This window comes from Dermacentor silvarum, chromosome 7 (assembly GCF_013339745.2).
Source record: "Dermacentor silvarum isolate Dsil-2018 chromosome 7, BIME_Dsil_1.4, whole genome shotgun sequence".
Taxonomy (NCBI): Eukaryota; Metazoa; Arthropoda; class Arachnida; order Ixodida; family Ixodidae; genus Dermacentor; species Dermacentor silvarum.
In genome coordinates, this window is record NC_051160.1 from 1,013,811 (window position 1) to 1,034,369 (window position 20,559).

At 46.7% G+C, this 20,559-nt stretch overlaps 1 protein-coding gene across 1 annotated transcript in view; it reads left to right on the forward strand.

The window, feature by feature from the left end:
- LOC119457438 (uncharacterized) overlaps positions 1-16,265 on the forward strand; it is a 114,672-nt gene extending 98,407 nt beyond the window's left edge. The window contains exon 9 of the mRNA XM_037718991.2: positions 12,961-16,265. Coding sequence (XP_037574919.1) covers positions 12,961-13,068 — 108 coding nt within the window. The 3' untranslated portion in view covers positions 13,069-16,265. The remainder of the gene's footprint in view (positions 1-12,960) is intronic.
- Positions 16,266-20,559: the final 4,294 nt, after the last annotated feature.

Genomic DNA, 20,559 nt, shown 5'->3' on the forward strand with positions numbered 1-20,559 from the left:
CAGCATTTCAAAGGTTCTGCAATGCCGAATGACGTCGGACACGAAACTTAGGCTTTCTTTACCGATGAGAAAATTGTACACGTCCTCAGCCACTCCTTTCAGCAAATGTCCTACTTCATCTTCTGACATGCGAGCACTGACCACCTTGCACAGCTTTAAAACATCTTCAATGTACGTAGTGCATGTCTCACCTGGTAGCTGTGCCCATTGCGACAATGTCTGCTCAGCACGCTGCTTTTTGGCGACTGAGTTCCCAAAACACGTCTTGAGCTCTTCAACAAAAGTTCCCATGTCGTAAGCATGTCCTCGTGGTTATCGTACCACACGAATGCGATGTCGGTCAGGGAGAACACCACATTGGTGAGCTGAGCGGTTGAATCCGACCCGTTGGACTTGCTCACTCGTTTGTAATGGACAAGCCACTCGTCGGCATCTTCTCCCGCTTTTCCTTTGAAGGTGGGTGGAACTCAGTGGTATTGCAGTGAACTGCTAGGCGCTGCCCTCGGAGCGGCTCCTTCTTCAGGCATGTCAAAGACGGTCACGGCAGATGGTGAGAGGCCGGCAAGTCAACGGCTTCGACGAAGCTGCAGCAGTTACGGTTCCGTTGTTGTGAACGCTTACCCGGCATCTCCACCACTCTGTTACGTGCGAAGGCGACCGTTTATCACCCTTACGGATGAAGGGGGTCGTTTATTGTAGGTCTCAAAGGTGAGCGCAAGAGCTGCCAGCTGGTTGATCAACTCAGCGTCGTCCTCCTCTTCTTTTCCAACCCGGGACCGCAAGCACGTTCACCGGTCATCGTTCTTCTCACTCACGCGTGCGTGCAACAATATATATACAGTAGAACCCCGCTGATACGTTTTTCACAGGACGATAAAAAAAACGTAAGAGCCCAGAAATGCAAGAGCCGAGAAATAGGAAATATTGAGAAATGAGAGTAGTGTTGAACTGCACACAATATTATTTTAATTTTTACGTGTGAAAAGAAGTCGTAGGTTCGCCCGAAAGCCGAAGCATCGATTGCGATAGCAAAGTAGTAGACAGCTATACAATGTAAGGATAGTAGTTTTATCATCCATATAAACTTGTAAATATTCGCTTATTAACTATATTAACACGCATGGTGTCAGCGCCCACAGGCGAACATGAACACATCACACTCAATGAACTTGGTACATGCGCTGTCAAACGCTGGTGTGAGGAAGTGTGGCTGCAGCAGCGAGCGAAGTGACCTTCGTGCTGTTGTCTATCTCTTCAACGCAAACTGAGCACCGAGAACACACAGCACGCACAAAGCTATGAGCCGCCGACGCACCTACATTGCCTAGACTCTGCCTACACAGATTCTAGACTCTGCAAACAGAGATCCCTTTCAAGATGCGGCCCGCGCGCCGCCGCTCGCTATATACTCCCCCCTCACTCCCTTGCCGGTGCCTCAAGCGCAACGGGAGAAGGCGCGCTCCCTGCCTGCATTTCTTTCATGCGCACGCGAGATTTAGACGCGGTCGTTGGCTCCCCTCGCACGCTTTCACTCGCACATACGGCGCGCGGCAACGGCGTTATCGCCTTTGGACTTTATTTGGAACATCTATGCGCCAAAACTAATTTTGGGGCCACAACGCGTCATAGACATCATCTTTAGATAGCAAATACTTATCTCAAAGGCCGTACTTTTGTTGACGGAAACTGAAAATACGTCATAGGTCTCGCCCCCAGCACTTTGGGCGGCCAATGCCATCGTCAAGCCTCCAAGCCATGCGACATGAAAAGTCAAAATGGCCGCTTGGGCCGGCGCGGGATGGCAGTTCACAACGTATGATGCAGGAACGGTCCCACAGTTGCAACGCAACAGCGGGGTTACCAATGCATTGGGTTCTATGGGAGCTGTGCCTGGACCAGCCGAAAACGACGTAACAGCCGGGAAAACGCATCACTCCGGAACATAACAGCGGGGTTCTACTGTATATCTCAAATTGACTTTTGTGATGGTGATACGAGCGGTAGCTGATAGAGAATGCATCTTGTTATCAGTGCAGTGTTGAGTGTAAGCATGGACATTGGATTGTTTCCCCAACGTACACCTGCGAAGCGACGAAGTGCGCTGACTCTTTGCACTGATGCAGCCACAGCACTTTCAACCACGCGTCGCCACGGTAGCTTGCTGTCTGTGGTGACGCCCAGGAAACGAACATTAGTTGCACGACGAATTGGATGGCCTCTGATATCCGGCCTCAGTCGTGTTCAGTTCTGCCTCTCTCGAGTAATTTTCTTTTTCCCTGTGCATATTGCAATTCCTTGCATATTTTAATTGGACTTCACCTTTCACTTGTGCCATTTTTCTTATTTCTTGCTTAACTGTATTGCACAGGGATTCACTAGTGCCATTTCTTTCTCTTGTTTAATGCTGTTTTAAGTGTCATTTTATAACATATAATGTTTACATTTCCGAAGGTCAATAGTGCCAACTATATTTAGTCTTTAACAAATTAAAGATTACGCTTATACACTTGCATTTCTTGCTTGGTTCTAACTCTCAAACATTAAATAGGGTCCTAGAAAAGTAGACAACTGTGTTTCAACCTTTGTAATGTGCCCGGCAAAAATTTTTATTGATCGATGAAAAACCCTGCATCGAAGGTGAGTAGTTGATTAAAGGCTAAAATGATGAATTATTAATCGTTAATCGACCATCCCTATACTTGACACGCAAAATTCTGATTTCTGAGTGCCCAGGTTAGTGATGGATTGTCGCTCATTTGAGAAGAAATTTTGGACGAAGCACGCCTTTGCAATATGGAAGCACAAGCCTCCTAAGGCGAGAAAAATATGGTGATTAGCGGGAAAAGCAGAGGAGCACCTGACTGAACGTGCCGCGCTATCTTGCACCGTTTGACTCCAGCAACGAAACCAACAATCACCCTGTGCCATCGGCACCGATAACATAGTCGACGGAAGACGCGCCAACGGAGGCTCCCGTGCGAATCAGCCGAGATCGCATCATTAAAGGCGATGCGGGTTGAAGGTCACCTTCGCCGGCAAAGATTGTGTACTCAGTTTCTAATGCATCGTGTGACATGGACACGCCGCCTCCGAGCGAGCCCCAACCATCGGCGCGCTACAGTGTTATAACCGAAGATTCACTGGACAAATAGTTGCCCGAACATACATCGCACTGTTCAGACGCGCTTCGAGCAACGTTTCGTGTCAGCGGTGACGGCGAAAGCGCAAGCATGCAGCGTTCGGGACTCCGTTTGTGCGGTGTCCGCAACTGAACGGAAGTTCAATTTGATGGACCAGCCAGGCGTTTTTGTCGGTCACCCCGCTCGTGGAAAGCATAGCACAACAATGGCTGGACCGATTTTGATCCAGTTTGTTTTGCTGCGATCCATAAACTGTGCTGCACATCAAGACATTCTTGAAACGTTCGTTTATCTTTCCATTATTTTATTATTTCACAATAACTACATGGCTCTAGGCCAGGGGTTCTCCAGCATGTTCGTTCCGGGGAACCCTGCTAAGCTCCATGAAGCGCCAAGGATTCCCCCCCCCCCCTCCCCCGAATTAAAATGTCCAAATTAAACTAATGTCAAATTATCCAGAATATCAAGAAAGCAATAAATGAATGCTTACTAGTACTTCAACACGCTTTTATTTACTGAATGCATCAGCAACTCTTGTTTCTATTTTGCACAAAAGCAGTGAGGAAGCTGAAATTCTTGTCATCTCTTGACTGATTAAGGGGGCTTGCAGCGGCGATAGCCTAGCAACATCCTTCGCAGCGCGGCCACAGCGCGCGTCTTATCTGCAGACTCGCTTTTCACTACCGCGCGCACATCCGGTTATTTTTTCGCTAAGGAGCTGGTCGCCATCAAATCGTCCGTCCATCGCGATGTAGCCGGTGCTCTTAATCTTTGACATTTTTGCACTGAGTCAAAGTGCAACTATTGCTTGCCGCAACCGCTGCTGACGAAACCGCGGCCGTTATCGACGCCATCATGGATGGCGACCTTGCGGTTCAGAAGGCAGGCGGCTGATGCACTCACCAAGTCGAAACGAAACTACCATTTGCTGCAACAAGTATGGACGAATCCGCACTTGCTATCGACGCGATCATGGATGGCGACTACGCAGTTATGAAGGCACGCAGTCGACGCGCGCACCTAGTCAAAACGAAACTACTGTTTGCCGCAACCGCTGCAGACGAAACTGTGGTGGCTATCAACGCGATCACAGATGGCGACTACGCACTTATGGAACCACGCGGCTAGCCGCCAACGTGGTGTTACGCGCGGCGATTAACGCAACAATAAGGGCTTTGAGGGCACAAATAAGCACAAAGCATTCCGGCATTGCTGTCAGTAACGTATCGTGTACGATTGCCGCTGAGGACCCTAGCGACGCGGACTGCACCAATTCCTTTTGGACGCAAGCGCCATTTTTGCTCTTTTGCGGCGCGCATTTGTGTGCTCTGCGCATAAATTTTTTTATTCCTCCAACGTATACGTCAGTGCGCACGCTATCGGCACCTACCCTATCTACAAACAGGAGAAATGCGCATGTTGGTAAGTTATGGCCTCCGTGATTCAAGTCCGAAAGCTTAGGTGCGTTGCCCATTTTCGGAGGTTGGGTGGCTACAAGCTGCTTGCGGATTTATTGCGCAGTTCATGCACTGCCGTTATGCGCTGTGATGCGCTTTTTGACACTCGGGCATGGGTAATGGAAGTTCTCTGGATCGAGCAGACCTCTTGTTCGCCGTTTTAGCCACTTAATTGGCGAGCGCGGGACCACGGAAAATTTATCAGTGGCTCGCGGAACCCCAAGCAGGGGCCTGCGGGACCCACTTTGAGAACCCATGCTCTAGGCAGTGAAATACAGTCACATGCATGTCATGTTGAGCAAAAAATTATGAGGGCACTAAAGAAAACATCTAACACTTTCTTTATGTAGAATAGACATTGCGGCAAACATACAAAGTATTCCCAGTTCCCTACCATGCTTCGTTGCTGTGCCAGGCTTTCCACAAGCAAGGAACTTGTAAATTCTTATAAAACAAAAACTAATGAAAATATCTTGATGAAATTTTAGATTTGTCTCTTTATTGCAATGTACAGTGTGTGTGCGACATTTCAGCCCGTTCTGCCAAGAAACAAAACAGTTATTTTTCATCCCCTCCTTCCCCGTTAAAGCCTCTATTCTTACGTTTATCGCCGCGCATAACACTGCGTTGGTGGTTGTCCATTTGCTTTAATAAGTGCGTAGTCGCCATCCATGATCGCATTGATAGCCACCGCGGTTTCGTCCGCAGCATTTGAGGCAAACGGTAGTTTCATTTTGACTTATAGTGCATGCATTGGCCACCTGCCTTCAGAACCTCAAGGTCGCCATCCATGATCGCGTTGATAGCTGCCACGGTTTCATCCACAGCGGTTGCGGCAAGCACTAATTACGCTTTGACTCATTGCAAAGCTGTCGAAAATGAAGAGCATCATCTGCATCATGATGCATGGGTGATTTGTTGGCGACGAGCTCACTGGGGAAAAAATAATAGGGATGTGCACGCAGTGGTGAAAAGCGCGTCTCGGATGAATACGCAACAGAGGAAGTCACAAGGCCTTTGCCACTGCGAGCGCTAATCAGTCACTAGATTACGAGAATAGCAGCTTCCGGGCTGCTCTCGCACCAAATAGAAACGGGATTTGCTGATTCATTCTGCTAATAAAAGCGTGTTGACGTAGTAAGCATTTGTTTATTGCTTTCTTGGTACCCTCGATGAGGGTATCAAGAAAGGGTATACCCGCACGTCATGGAGCTGTGATGAGCAGGTTCTTTTGTCTAATATTTGACGGTTCTATGAGGCGAAGCCTCCCAGAACACAATCGAGGACAAAGACCCAATTGGGGACAAAGCCGTTTGTCGGGAAACACACACACAAACTTTTAATGAAACTAGAAACGAAAATTAACCCATAAAAACAAACACACAAAGATAACATGGAAACACGTAGCTGGAAGGCTAATGTTATGAGGCAAGTTCGGGCAGGCTGCGGGTGTGCGTATGCACTACAGTCTTGACGCGGCGAAGCGGAGACGACAAGAGAAGCGTTGTTGGTCTCACCAAAGGTCGCTGTATCGAACCGGCTACCAGAGCGTGGCAGCTCTGGCTCGGAGGGAGAAGACAGGCGGCTCGGCAGCACGGGCCGACGGTGGTGGCGTTCTGGTCGGGCAGCCGATCGTGGCACTCGGGCTCGTAGCCCGTCAGCTCACGTTCTGCCCACGGACGCAGACGCTCACCGGCCTCGGGCAGCAGCAGTTGATTATCGGGCAGAGTGACGATGCCCGGGAAGGCAGGTGGCTTGGCAGCAGGGATTGACGGCGGCGGCGTCCTGGCCAGGCAGCTGGTCGTAGAGCTCGGGCCCGTAGCCCGACAGCTCTCGTCCTGCCCACGGGCGCAGACGCTTGCCGGCCTCGGGCAGCAGTTCTCGAACGGATGGAGTAGCGGCGCCCAGGAATGGGTTGGCAGGAGGCCCTGGCCGGGTGAAGTCCTGGTGGCTCGGGTCCGGAACCCGACGGCCGTCTTCAACTCCCGATCCGGTGGCCGACCTTGTCCTGGTGCCGCTTCTGGAACTCCTCCCCCTACTGCCAGCGCGGCTCCTTTTTCTCGTTGATTTCTCATTGGCTGCTCGAGGCTCCGTGTTCTTTTGCGATTGGTTTTCTTTTGTTGTTTCCTTGTGACGCGTGTTCACGTGCTGGCCGCTCTTCGGCGTCGTCGTTTTCGGCGCGGTGCGGTAGAGCGGCGCGCGCTCTCCTTGTCGTCTGCTTCTTGTTTGAAATGCACCGCACCTTGTCGCACACCACAAATATCACCGCATTGTGTCGCGCACTACTCATCACAGGAGCTTAGCAGAGTTCCCTGGGACCAACATGCTTGAGAACCGCTGCTGTGGAGGCTTATGCAATACTGTTTGCTCATCTGTCTGCTTGATAAATCAAGAAAATGAAGCTGCAAAAGGCCGTTATATTCACAGACTCTCTAAGTGTCATAAAAGCTCTGTCACTCAAGAAACAAAAATTTCTGTACTCACTGAGCTATATTCAGTCCTGTGCACAGCATATACCGTTGAACCCACTTATAACAATACCGGTTTTAACAATATATTGGTTATAACAATGAAAAGCTGCTGCAACGTCACCTTTTGTATGTTTTCTATGGTGAAATAACCGGCTTAGTATAATGCCCCCATGCATGGCATTATCAGTTATAACGAAGGCTGGCTACTCGGTGTCCGTGCCAAATAGGAATGGAATGCGAAATCCTTCGAAAGAAAAAAAGAAATTCGAGTTGCTGCACACCACTGCCCACGGTTTTCCAGCCTTCTCCGCATCGCCAGCCTTGCGTGCCTCTCTCCCATCGCCCTTCCACCCCTCCGAACACGAATGGGCTTAAAGCCCCTTGATAATTTTAAAGTAGCAACACTCCTCCCCGCCACGCTTTCCTTCTCAATTCTCGCACGCTGACTGCGCGCCCTCATGGCACGCTTTTCCGCCTTGGCTCCCGCGGATGGACTGCAGCATTCGATGTAGGCGCATGATTTTGGGCCGGTTGCACACCCCAGTGGTGTAGAAAATTTTGAAAAATGGTGATAACAGCATCGAGAATGCTGAAGGCAATGTTTATGAGGAGGTTGGTTTCTTCTTAAAGCTGTATGAATAAGGCACACTGATGTAGAAGGAGCTTTGAGACGAGTTCTATACTCCAGACATTTTTTCTGCCGCATGATATGATGCTTTACTTGGTGCTTCTGATCTGGCATTGCTTGTGGCACATCCCTCTGTGTTTGGCATTTGTTTCTTGCCTGTGCATGCATGTGCACCGCAGGTATTATATTCAGTGTGCCTTCTTATAATGAATTAGTCGCGAGTGCATCGTCTGTCCATGTGTTTATCTCAATGTGAAAGTAGCTTTTGCACTGTGGTCTCTAGATTGAATAGGACGGTTGCGCAATTTCAGTGCGATGAAGCAGTGCCAGCAACCACTCATCAATCACAATAATAGAAGCTGAGGAAAAGAATTTACAGATTATTCTTTAGGCATCGGTGTCAATGAAGCTTTAAAAAATACTTGGTATACCTATGAGAGAAGGCATTCTATATTTTTAGGCAAGAGAAACGCATCTGGTAACATATTTTGATAGTGCACACCGAAATACCGTTACATTATGTTGTAGCAGAGGTAAAGTTGTGATTTTAATTAGGCATCGGAAAAAAATCTATCACACGAAAATCAAAGAGAATGTTCAGCAGGATGTTTTATTTTCATGCATGCACAATAACGTTGGTTGACAAATACACGTAGCCGAGAAGAGTATCATATAATATTCAGCATCAGAATCAATGCTAGTGTAGAAATATGCCATGTAGTATGGATGGCAGCTGAGAAAAAGACATGCTCAAGAAAACACAACAGTGGTAACATTATGCCATGGCACAAACCTACACCATTTAATGCATGATACAGCCGTTTTAGTGCGGCCGAAAGTTGACGGACAATTGGTTCTTGCGCTAAGAGCTTGTCCTTTCCAAAAAAAAATGTCGCAGTTTCACCCAAAAGGCAAAGCATCAAATGCGATAGCAACTTAGTAGAGAGCTATACGGAGTAAGGATAGTAGTTTTATCAGCTGTATAAACTTGGACATGCAACAGCACCAGCAACGCGCAAAACTTGTCGACGCCATCGCTGTTCTGCCCGCGTTCGCACCGAACATGTGCGGCGTTGGTGACTGTTGCCAGGGCCTCGGGGGGCGGCTCAGAGGTTTTCGACGAGATCAGAATGGGAAACTCGTCGAGCAGCGTCGGAAGTCTTTACCACCTTCTCGCCTCGCAACGTCTTTATATAAATGCGCATTTGGTGCCGCAGCTAAACGTCGCCTCCCCTCCCTCCCTCCCCTCCCTCCTGTCCTCCCACGGCCTTTCGTGCGACGGAAGAAGTCTCGTTTGCTCTATATATATGGTGATTGTAAAGGAGGAAAGAGATGCTTAATTCTGCAGCCCTTCAGGGAGCACTGCGCAGAACGCACATTTGTTCTCCGCTGTGCGTTCGCTTCCCATGAAAGCGCGCATCCCTCGCGCCCTTTCACTCGCACATACAGCGTCCGGCGCGCGGCGACGATTTCATCGCCGTTGACGTCATACAGAACCTCACGGCGACGCCGACGGCAGAAATCCGCTTTGAGTGTCCAGTAGTTGCTATCGCAATAAAGGCGGCTGTGCTGCAATCAAAACGACACTGCAGGTGCAAGAGATAGCACGTTTTCTTTTGACCCAAGCCGCTATTCCTCCTTAATACACCGTAATCAATCTTAATCCACCTTAATCCTCCTTCATCCACCTTAATCCACCCTAATTCACCTTAATCTAATCACTAATCAGTCAGTAATTAACTTTGCTAATAATTAATCTATTATACACGGCTGGACATGCTTTGGTTCACTTCTGATCTTGCTTAGGTCACATGACTTTCTGTACCTCACAACGCGACCTTGAAACAGATCTAACTAGGCTTTTGCCTTTAAATGTTCACTAGATAGTGCTCATCAACCCCAATACCACGGGTATACTTGCCATTAATTTTTTTCAGGCCCTGCATTCATTTTATTTTAGTGACCGACACACACATCGAAGCAAGCTGGAAAGAATAGCTCCTCTACAAGCTGCTGTTAAGATTTTCAGTAAAACAGACAACAGATCCTAACAATCACGAAAAGTGCAATCGAGAGGCTGTGTCTTCGGGCATAGTTGTTCAGTGGAAAGAAGAATCCATAGTGCTGCATTTCCAACTGAATAACAGTTGACGATGTGCAAAGTGATGGAGTCCCAGCAGAATATTCAGCATACTGAGGAGAACTCCCATTTTTTTGCAACCCAGAAATTGCCGCAGCGGAAACGCTAATGAGCAGGCCGGAAGAATTTTAAAAATGCAGCATTAGGGGATGCATTGATACGAGCAATAACAAAGGCGCCTTACCTCGCAAACAACACTGTTCTTTGTCAGAGTAGAGTTCTTTCGGCCAATGTTGTGCAGCCGCTGCTTCTTGCGCAAGCCGTCGCGCTTTCCTTGCGGTATCATAAAAACTGCATAACCATCTTCACGTTTCTTGCTGCAGTTATATGCACAGCAGCACGGCATAGTCCTAGCAGACAGCGCACGAAACAGCCTGCTTCGTTCTTTATACGCTGAGCCAGCCGAGCTAAGGGGAAAAATGGCGCAAACGAAAAAGCAAAGGGCAATGGCAGGGAGACCAATCGGCGTGCATGAAAATGGGGGCAAGACCGGCTGCCGCGGAGAGGACGCATGAGGGGCGAGGAGGTCGCGCGGCGGCAGCAGAGTTCAAAGAGCGGCGGTACTTTAATATTATCAGGGGACTGTAAATGGGCTGTGCCCATAGCTCCACGCCGCGCCACCCTCCGAAACAAGAAAGGACCGCACTGATAGCGCTGGGCTGGTGGAGCGACGTTAGCGTCCACCGAAACGCGACGGAGTTCGCATCGTCATAGTCATCAGTGAAAATCGTAAGTGAATGTCAGCAACGCCGGAACGCTTCATGCCAATTTGTGCCTTTAAAGCCTTCATTCTTGTGTTTACTGCCGGGCATAGCACCGCGTTGGCTGCGTGCCTTCATGACTGTGTAGTCGCCATCCATGATCGTGTCGATAGCCGCCGCGATTTCGTCCGCAGCGGTTGCGGCAAACAGTAGTTTTGTTTTGACAAAGTATGCACGTCGGCCGTGTACCTTCATAACTGCGTAATCGCCATCCATGATCGCGTCAATAACGACAATGGTTTTGTCCGCAGTTGCAGCAAAAGGTAGTTTCATTTTGACTCGGTGCAAAGCTGTCGAGGATGAAGAGCACCGTCTACATAGCAGTGGGCGACGACCTGGCGACACTGTCGAAAAAATAATGGGGATGTGCGCATAGTAGTGAAAGGCGTGTCTCAGATGAAGACGCGCACCGCAGCCGTGCTGTGAAAGCAGTCGCGAGGCCTCCACCGCTGCGAGCGCTAACGAGAATTGCAGTTCCCGCACTGCTTTTGTTCAAAATAGAAACAGGATTTTGCTGATTAATTCAATAAATAAAAGCTTGTTGACGTAGAAAGCATTTGTTTGTTTTCTTGATACCCTCGATAATTCAACATTCGGTTAATTTGGAGTTTTTTGGTCCCGTGAAATACGAATTAACAAAGTTTTACTATAGTAGTGCCATTCTTGAACGCTGACAGCTGCGACGTGTTACACGCGATCAGAGCGTGCAGGACGCAGAGTTGAACAAGTCAACACTATCAGCAGCCGGATAAAGAAAGGTGGTGGGGGGGGACACAGACCTCCCCGTCTTTATAGTTTTCTGACAACAGCTCTGTCATCCCCGTATGTTGATTTTTTTCATGCAACCCGGTTATAACAATTATCCGTTATAACAATGAAATTTTTGTGTCACTTAAATATTGTTATAAGTGGGTTCAACTGTACGTCTAATCAGCACGTCATAGTATGCCAGGTACCTGGGCATAGAGGCATCGAAGGTAACATGCTTGTAGATGAAATTGCCACATCCATTGCAACGAAAGCTGGTAATTCTTTCTTAGGTATCCCGGCCACAGACATAAAGCCATTTTTGCACACAAATCTTAGAAGCTATGGGCAAAGAATGTGGGACACAGAAACCTCGATTAAACTTTATTGAACCACACTTAATTTGCCATCACTAACAAAAATATGGCGAATTGAGGTCATTTTCTGCCGCCTTAGGCCATACGTATGGTACACACTCTTATCTGTTGACTGCAAGCGAATCCCCAATCTGCTGGAAATTTGGCGAGACACTGACCGTCCTCCACGTCTTGCTGGATGGTCGGGAAGTGGAAGCTGAAAGGAAAAAAGCACTTCCCTCTAGCCTACAGACACCATATTCCCTTTCATCCGAAACTGTCCGTCGGTACTGACCCGTCTTTCGATAGAAACTCTGTTTTTAACTTTCTACAGGATGTTAATTCTTTACAAATTATAGGCCCAAGAATTTTGTAGCACGGCCTCTCGTCAAAGGCTGCGATAGAGTGTTTTGTAGAGCATGGTGCCTCCAGGCCCTTGCACTTGAGGACCTCGGTGATGCAGTAGTGCTGCTGGCATTTATACGTTTTAGTATTTCATTCCTTCAGGGTATATCTTTTAGGTTCATAGCACACCTCACAAGTCATTGTCATTATGTTATACGTTTATGTCTTGCTACTGGTTAGAGGCCTCTATACAGCTGCGTTATATGTATTGTCATAGTCAGCCACGTTACCCTTTGTCATTAATTGTATCATTCAGTGCATTACACCATTGCTTGGCACTATTTGATCATGACTGGCCCTTGTGCCATAAAACACCACACATCATTGTTGCTCTGAACATACAGTTTGGACATTGCCTATACTCCATGACAACTTAAGAATGCAGTAGAAGCTCCACCCACAAGCCTTACAACTCTCTATGCCTCTAATAGATAGTTGTTGTGATGTAGCGACATTGAAAGAAGTTTGCCTCTACCTTGGTATCACGGAAATGAGTGTATGTAATATATATATATATATATATATATATATATACGTCTATATACAGATTCTGTTTAAGTTAGTCATCAGTGCCTCTGCATTCTTAGGTCATCACCACAGTATATTACTCTTGCACACCTTCTCAGACCAAGTGCACTTAATCTTGACCACAGTCTCCAGCTGTTGGCACAGCCCACGCTGGGCTGCGAATTTGATGAACACTGGCGACATACGTGCGATAAGAACAGACTCGGCATTGTCGCAGTTGTTCTTTCGCTGTCTGCCAGTTCCTGCAATTGCCAGCAAACAGTGGCTTAGAAGCACTGCAAATTCTGGTCTATAAAGGTTTTCCCGAACTATCCTTTCCTCTTTCAGGAGCCGCCGCCAACGTATGAAGAGGCGGTGCGAGGGGCCCCCGTTGCGCCCGTACCACAGATGGTGCCCGGAGGAAGTGCTACCGCACAGCCAACGCGACGTGCCTGAGAAAAAGAGACTGGAGAGACCACCACTCAGCTACCAAACAGTTGTCGTCCCTACCTCCGATATTCTTTCTTTTTTTCTGTTTTTGAGTCTCCCATCATTGCAGAAAAGCACTCATCGTTGCCTGTCGGGCCACACATGGAGACATGGGAGAAAAAGGGTGTCGCGAATAAAAGAACCAACGCTGACAGACGCATCAAAAGTAAAAGGTGGCAAGCTAAGTGGAGAGGCTTTCTTCTTTGACGTGGCCACAGTGAAGTAGGGAAGGTTTGTGCACGAACTGCAGCGCTATTGCCAAGATTATGTAATTTTTATTCTGGTTTGAAAAGCACTTCAAACTGACAAAGAAAAACTGGTGTATGCTCACTTTCGGAGGGTAGTTATATGGGCTTGTTGGGCTGCGCTACAACAAAGTGGAAGACGCTTTCGGAGTTCCGTATATTTGTTTTTATCTGCTTTCTTCAGTCTTTGTTCATGCTTAGTACACCGGCTATTTTCTCCTGCAGTTTGCATGAGCTGTGCCAATTTTGAATAAGGCTTGGAATTTTTGAGACCCTGTGATGAGATTCTAGCATGTATTTTATGCCGAGGAAGCATTCTTGAAATAGAGATTCGTTAAAAAAAGAAAAGCACAGGTGCCGCAATGTTACAAAATATGCTCTTACTCAACACAACCTTATATATTACATAATGTATCTTACCTTTCACTTAGATTGGCACAGGCTTGCTGACTATTTCACCATTTACAAACAACTACCTGCTTCTGCTGCCATATTTCTTTGACATGATTGTTAATCAGTCAAGATGAGAGTACAAGTTCAGTTTCGTAAGTATCGCTGCTCGAAGTTTCCTTTTTAAATTCTACTGATACTCTCCTTCTTCCTGCACTTACACGGTGTAATTTGGTTTAGGTAACCTAAATCTCACCGTAAAGACATTTTTGGTGTAACAATTTGAAGGAAGCTACCCAGTCAGTACTCGTAATGGGCTCTAATAATTGGAAGACCCCCTGGTATAATTTTTATTTTTTCGGTCACCTTTTATATCTTCAGTAGTGCAGTAATAGAGTAGCAGCATTAAACACTGACGTTTCTCAACTAGTACCCCATTAAGCCAAAAGGGTAAAATATTGTGGTGCCCTAGTAGGCCTCACTATTTATTAATTTCTAATTCATTAGAACTCCTGTATTTTCATTCCTTTTCTATTTAGGTTTTGTTAATATTTACCATTTATGTGAGCTGTAAGTTTCTTTATCTTTTTTTATGGGAGCACTGGTGGGCACTCATTGAGGTCATAAATGCGAGAACATCAGAAAGTGCGATGCACATTTTTGTCATGCAGCTGGTGGTTTGTAGCATGGAGGCATAGCTCCCATGTGGCAGCCACTTTAAAATGTTTGTGCATGTGTTGTGCATTTCCTTGGCTGCACGTAGGCCTGCTGCTGGGTGCTTCTTCAGTCAGTAAAAATCACCTTGGCTTTTAAATGAGCTTTTTTTTTTTTCAGTTATTTTTACTCATAGTACCCACAATGACATGGCATAACTTCGCAGTACCACAGCGTTACAACATTGTCATGGCAGGACTGTAGCGCCCTCTAGCAGTGGCATAGCACATAGCCAGTTATGAAGGTTTACAAGAGACCACAGCTGCAATGCCTTCCAAAAGCTTGTGGCTGTTTCCTTTGCTGTGCCACAAGATTGGAGCCGTGTCATGCACACAAAATTGTCCCGCCTTGTCAGTACATTGAAAGTTCTTATTCCTTTCTTACCTTGAATGCATCGTTTCTTTATCTTCTTTTTCGTAGTTTCTTATATTTTGAGAGAAGCAGGTGCATTCACAGTGTATGTGTGACAATGAAATTCAAATGGCAAGTGAGGGCTTGGCTCAAAGTGGCTGCTTAAATGTTACAAACCTAGTCGTGTAGAAATAATTTACTAACAGAATGAAGCCACCGTGCTTAGGCTGCAGTAGGTTTAAGTCTCCTTGCAAATATTTGGGTGTGCATTTTTGTCCCTCTAATCCTCCTCTTTTGTTTCACACATGCAGTATATATGTATTATATACTTCAAGGTCAAACTACAGTGCCAGCAGGCTTTGCCTTTTTTAAGTTGTGTATCTGTGATAAAAATATTTTTTACACTACACACGCGTACAATTACCTGTCCCTCTTCTTTTTTTAAGTAGCTTGTCCACTGTGTCAGTCTAGATAATTGCATCGTTTGCCACTAGATGTGAGCTTGTTGTTTGTTTTCTGTTTTGTTGCCCTCCAGAAGCTCAAGTTTATGAGCTTGTAGTAATGTTGCATACATGTCGTGAAGTTTTCCTCTCTATTTTTTTCGCTGCTATGACAGAACAAATGCCAGTTTGAGCAAATTTTATTCTTCAGAAACGTGGCGTTTGCTCGTAGCACCGACAAATTACATATAAAGCTGCTTTCTTGCTTCGCAGAAGCTCTTGTATCACCCTGTGTTCTGCTTTGATTCAGGCATAGTTGTACGATAGAACCGCTTCGGAACTGTGTACTGAATTAAGTACCTGGACAACAGTAAACAAGCCTGATTGAGAGCTAGGTCTTGTACTTACATTAGTCAGATATTCCTGTTTTTCTTGTGGGTAAGCTTTGCTGTACAGAGAGAGATTATAGAAAGGAGCAATAAGTCTGCCTCCACACCACAACTTTTTGTTTTGCATGCACAGATTTCCACAAGTGTCGATGTTGAGAAAATGGTATCACTTGTGTTAAAACTTTTTTCCATGCTTTACTCAATAGGTGAATTTGTCGGTTTGTGCATTTAATGCGCACTCCCGTCCCGTAATGGTTTCTGGTTGTGCTAACACCTTTTCCCTGTGTGGGATGTCTCTAAAGCGCAACTTACCTGCACATTACACCAACTGTTATGTTTGAAAAACTGCAAAGGGGGAAAAAGATATGCTTTGCTTTCTCTGTAGGTTTTTGTGCCACGGCCTTACAATTGAGCGTCGTAGAAAGTGCAACGAGGCAATGGCCACTCGAAGCATGTCGAGTGGCCATTGCTATTGTGTCTTCAGTTACCATATACATTCCCACAAATGTATTCTTTGTCTGTCTCTCAACTCTGTCTTGCATAACTTCACATGCTTTCGTTTTTCATTGATACAGGCAAACCAGGAAACTTATTCATGCCAGACTGTCATTAAAGCTTTATTCTCAACCATGAAAGCTGATTGTGTCTATTTGCAAACATGTGCTCTTCTGATAGTTTGTCTTTAGTGTTAGTTTCATAGCTGTCTGACATGACCGAAGCTTTGTTTGCTTGTGCTGTAAAAGCTTCTGTGCTCTCTGATATGATTATGTGCTGTTTTAGAGAGTTGTAGAGATCTATGTTATAAAATGTTCTGTCCTATGTTGCCATAATGTAGCCATAGCCTTGCATGTGAAATTGCAGCCAGAAGACAATGTCTCATTACTGCATCATTCGGAAGTTAGAGTAAATAAAATGAGTATGTGGTAGCAGTTGTGTCAGAAAGGTGAGCTAACATAAGCATGTGCTGTAGGATGCGGATTCTTAGGAACACTGGATGGTGGTTTAATGTGGTGTTGTACTGTAATGTAGTATACTCGAGACGTTGATGTCCAACGATACAGAAAAAAAAAATTCATTGGTGATTTAGCAGTAGATGCGAGAGAAATACGCTAGCATTACACTGCACCTCTTTGAGGTCCCGGATCCACTATTTAAACTGCGTTCACCACATTGCGAAGTGTTGTTCACTTGACACACGTCCTGCCTCTTTGAGGAGTGAAGTTTAACTGACAGTGCTCAGGAGCAGACTGCCGTCAGTTGCACTATACACGCACACACCTCTATCACGTGATCGTCTTCAGACCCACACACACACTTTGCGACACTCCTAATGCTAATGCATTTAACAAAAAAGGCAACGAATGTATTTGCAATTGTCAATTCCGACTTTTTTACACCAGTGCTTATGCTGTAAAAAATATACAAGAAATCGTGAGCCATTCCACTCTGTGAAGGTGGATGACCGCGAAGCTGTTTAGCACACGACACAGAGGCGACACAGAATGGGGAGACCGCGTATAGTCCGGACTCCCGAGGAGGAACACGACTACGAAGAGCGACGGCAGGAACAGAGACGAGAATGCAGTCGTCGCCGGGAGTGCGCACTACACGCGGCCTCCCTGTTTCGTCGAGAGAAGGGAAGCAAAATTAAAAATGGAGAACGGCACCTTGTCTTATGTACATGCACGACGGTGCCACCACCCCGGGAGAGCGGCAGAAAACTAGGCACGCAAGCAGTTAGAACGCCGACAAAGAGAGGGCAGTGCGAACGTAGACATGGCCGATGCGGGTTGGCTTTTTGGGCTAAGATCCGATCATAGTATCTGTTGTTATCCTTGTTCCTAAGACCTCTTTGGGTCCTGGGTGTGACAAGGCTAGTTCAAGGGCACGTTACAGGTCCCGGAACCCACCACCCGGAGTCCACAGGGGTATGTGCCATTGGCGCTTGGATCCTTGCTGTACTATCACCAGGATCAGCCCATATTTTTGCACACGCACATGAAAAATGCAAGGAAGCCTAGCTAAACACCCTCACTCTAAATCTTTTGCAGTCCAATCAAGTGATTCTGTTGACTACATAAAACAAAACATGGCAAAAAGTATGTCAGAGAGGTAGTTTATTAGAACTAGTTTTTTACTCTGAAACAAAGGTTTCACTGCGTGTTCTGGCTTTTATGTACGTGTTTCAAAGCACAGTCGAACCCACTTATAACAATACCGGTTTTAACAATATATTGATTATAACAAGGAGAACCTGCTGCACCGTCAACTTTTGTCTGTTTTATATGGTGAAATAACCCACTGGCTATAGTGCCCCCATGCGCATTGTCAGTTATGACGAAGTCTGGCTCCTGGGTGTCCGTGCCGAATAGGAACGGAATGCGAAATCCTTCGAAAGAAAAAATGAAATTCGAGTCGCTGCACACCACTGCACACTGTTTTCCAGCCTTCTCCACATCGCCAGCCTCGCGCACTTCTCTCGCATCGCCCTTGCACCTCTTCGTACACGAATGAGCTGCGCCCAGAGCTCTAAGACGTGCCACCCTCCGAAACACAAATGGACCCTGCGAACTGCGCTGATAGCGCTAGGCAATGCTACCAGATTACTCCGTATTGTAGGTGTTCTGTGATTGCTCGTTGGCCCCTCATTCTGTGCAGTTCTGCTGACATATTGTCACTCGTGCTCATCTTTGTTGGTTGCATTGAAGTCGTTCCGGGCCACGCGGTTTCTCAGCCTCGTTTGACTCGCCGCGAAAACGGAAGATGACTAATTCACCTCCTGATCATCGGCAGTGGGCGGCGTTGCCCATGAAAAGAATTGGAAACAAAGTGCTTCTAATCGATGAGACGATCGTCGCGAACATGCTTGCATCGGATAGCGACGGCAACAGTGACGGCTATGCGTGGCAATGATGACGCGGTAGGGCAGGCTGACGTCCTCGCAGAAGGCCCTGCAGATGATCCAGTCCCTCCGGGGCTTCGTTCTCGCGAGGAACCTTCACGAGAGAAGGATGTTGGCAAGCTTCGCGTAAAGCAAGCACAGCTGACAGACATGGGGTTTTCTCGTGCAAGCCAGTGAGAAGTATGTGGCAAGATGCTTGTGGCGATCTCACCCCAGCATTTCTTCTGAATCGCTCAAGCTGAGAGGCTGCCGTGGCAAAATTGCATTTCTTAAAAGGCCCCTTTTGAGGTCACCAAAGCGATAGGTTGGCGGAGCTCGCATGTCACTTGCCACCCGTGACCCTGCTTTGCAGTTATAGCAGTGCCATTCTTGAACGCCGGCAGCCACGGCTTGTTACATGCAATCGGAGTGCGCAGGAAGCAGAGTTAAACAGTTTAATGAGTCAGCACAATCAGCAGCCAGATGGTGGTGGGGAGGCGGCGCACTGACCTCCCCACCATTATAGTTTTCTCACAACAGCTCTGCCAGCTCCTATTATGATTTTTTTCGTGCAACCCGGTTAACACAATTATTGATTATAACAGTGGAATTTTCGTGGCTCTTGAATATTTTTATAAGTGGGTTCGACTGTAATGCACTGTAGTAAAAGTGCTCTCACTCGAAGAAGCTGAGCTCTGAATCGCCATACTTCCTCCCTTTACTTTCAGCATGACCACACAGTTCATATGTATACACAAAAAAAAAAAAAAAAAGGTTTCTGCATCCATAATTGGCCATGTAAATTAACATGTATTGTAGGACCAATGGTGGTTGTGGGACCAGCTGCTTGTGATGATTCTGCACAACGACATTGCAGAAGCTAGAGCAACCAATTTTTCACGGCTTTTGACACAAGATTGTCAATTCCCTGCTGCATGCGCTGCAGTAATATTTGCCTCACATGTTCACAGGAACCTCTTTAATAGGTTGGCAACATTTTATTACCATGTTTAAAAAGTGTTTCAGAGGCCTTTTAAGCTCGCAAAGAGAAGAGCATTTACAACAGCAAAATAAGCCAAAACTTACACAAGTGAGTGGTAAATGTGACTTATTTTTGTTCTTTTCTCTTCCATGCTTAGGCAACTGCAAAAACCATTGCACATGGAAGCTACGCTAATTCAGTGTCTGTACCAAGAAACCAAGAGCGCTGTCAAATGCAACGCACTTAGCACTTTGATCGCTTTGGCCAAGGTGGCGAATCATTTCACGGAATCTACACCGTGGCCCTGTTAGTTTTGGACCCTGTGGCCAATAGATTTCGATTTGATTGTTTTAAGCATGGCCGCCAGAACTACTTGGCCGAGCACAGCAGCCCAAGTTACTCTAAATAATATTGTTGCCCCAGGGGCGTAGGCGGGCGGGGGACTGATGGGGCTCCGCCCCCCCCCCCCCCCCCCCCCCGAAATGTTTTCGTGCTGCCACGCACTGCCGACCAAAACTACCACTGACGCCGAGAATCATTCTGGATTTTGTCTACAATGTCTTTTTCACGCTCGAAAAGACATTTTGGCACAAACATTGCGAACTCGGGCTGGATTTCGTGGCAACACCCTTGCACCTGGAGTCGCGTAACGCAAGAAGGCCCATCCGAGCACAAACTTTCAAGGGCTTTTCGATAGCGAGCGGGCGCGTTGCAGCATCTCACCGCGACTGCGGAATCTACTGAGCGCATGGATTTCAATTACGAAACTTTATGGGTATAAAGTTCTCAAACTTTTGACGCGAAAGGTGCACTGACATTTTCAAAGGTGTGCTTTAAAAGATTTTCAATTCTAGAACTTTATAGGGTTAATGTTCTTATAAACTTAGGCCAACATGCGCACACTCGAGCCCTCGTGTCCAAGCCGTTCCAGAAATGGAAGCACGTGCTCGCAATCTTCCACACACACGAAAATACTAAATATCGCCGTGACTATCAGCTAGCAGCTGATAATTTTCTCCAAATATTTTCAGGAAGCGTGCCCAATGTGATCGACCAGCTGGACCAT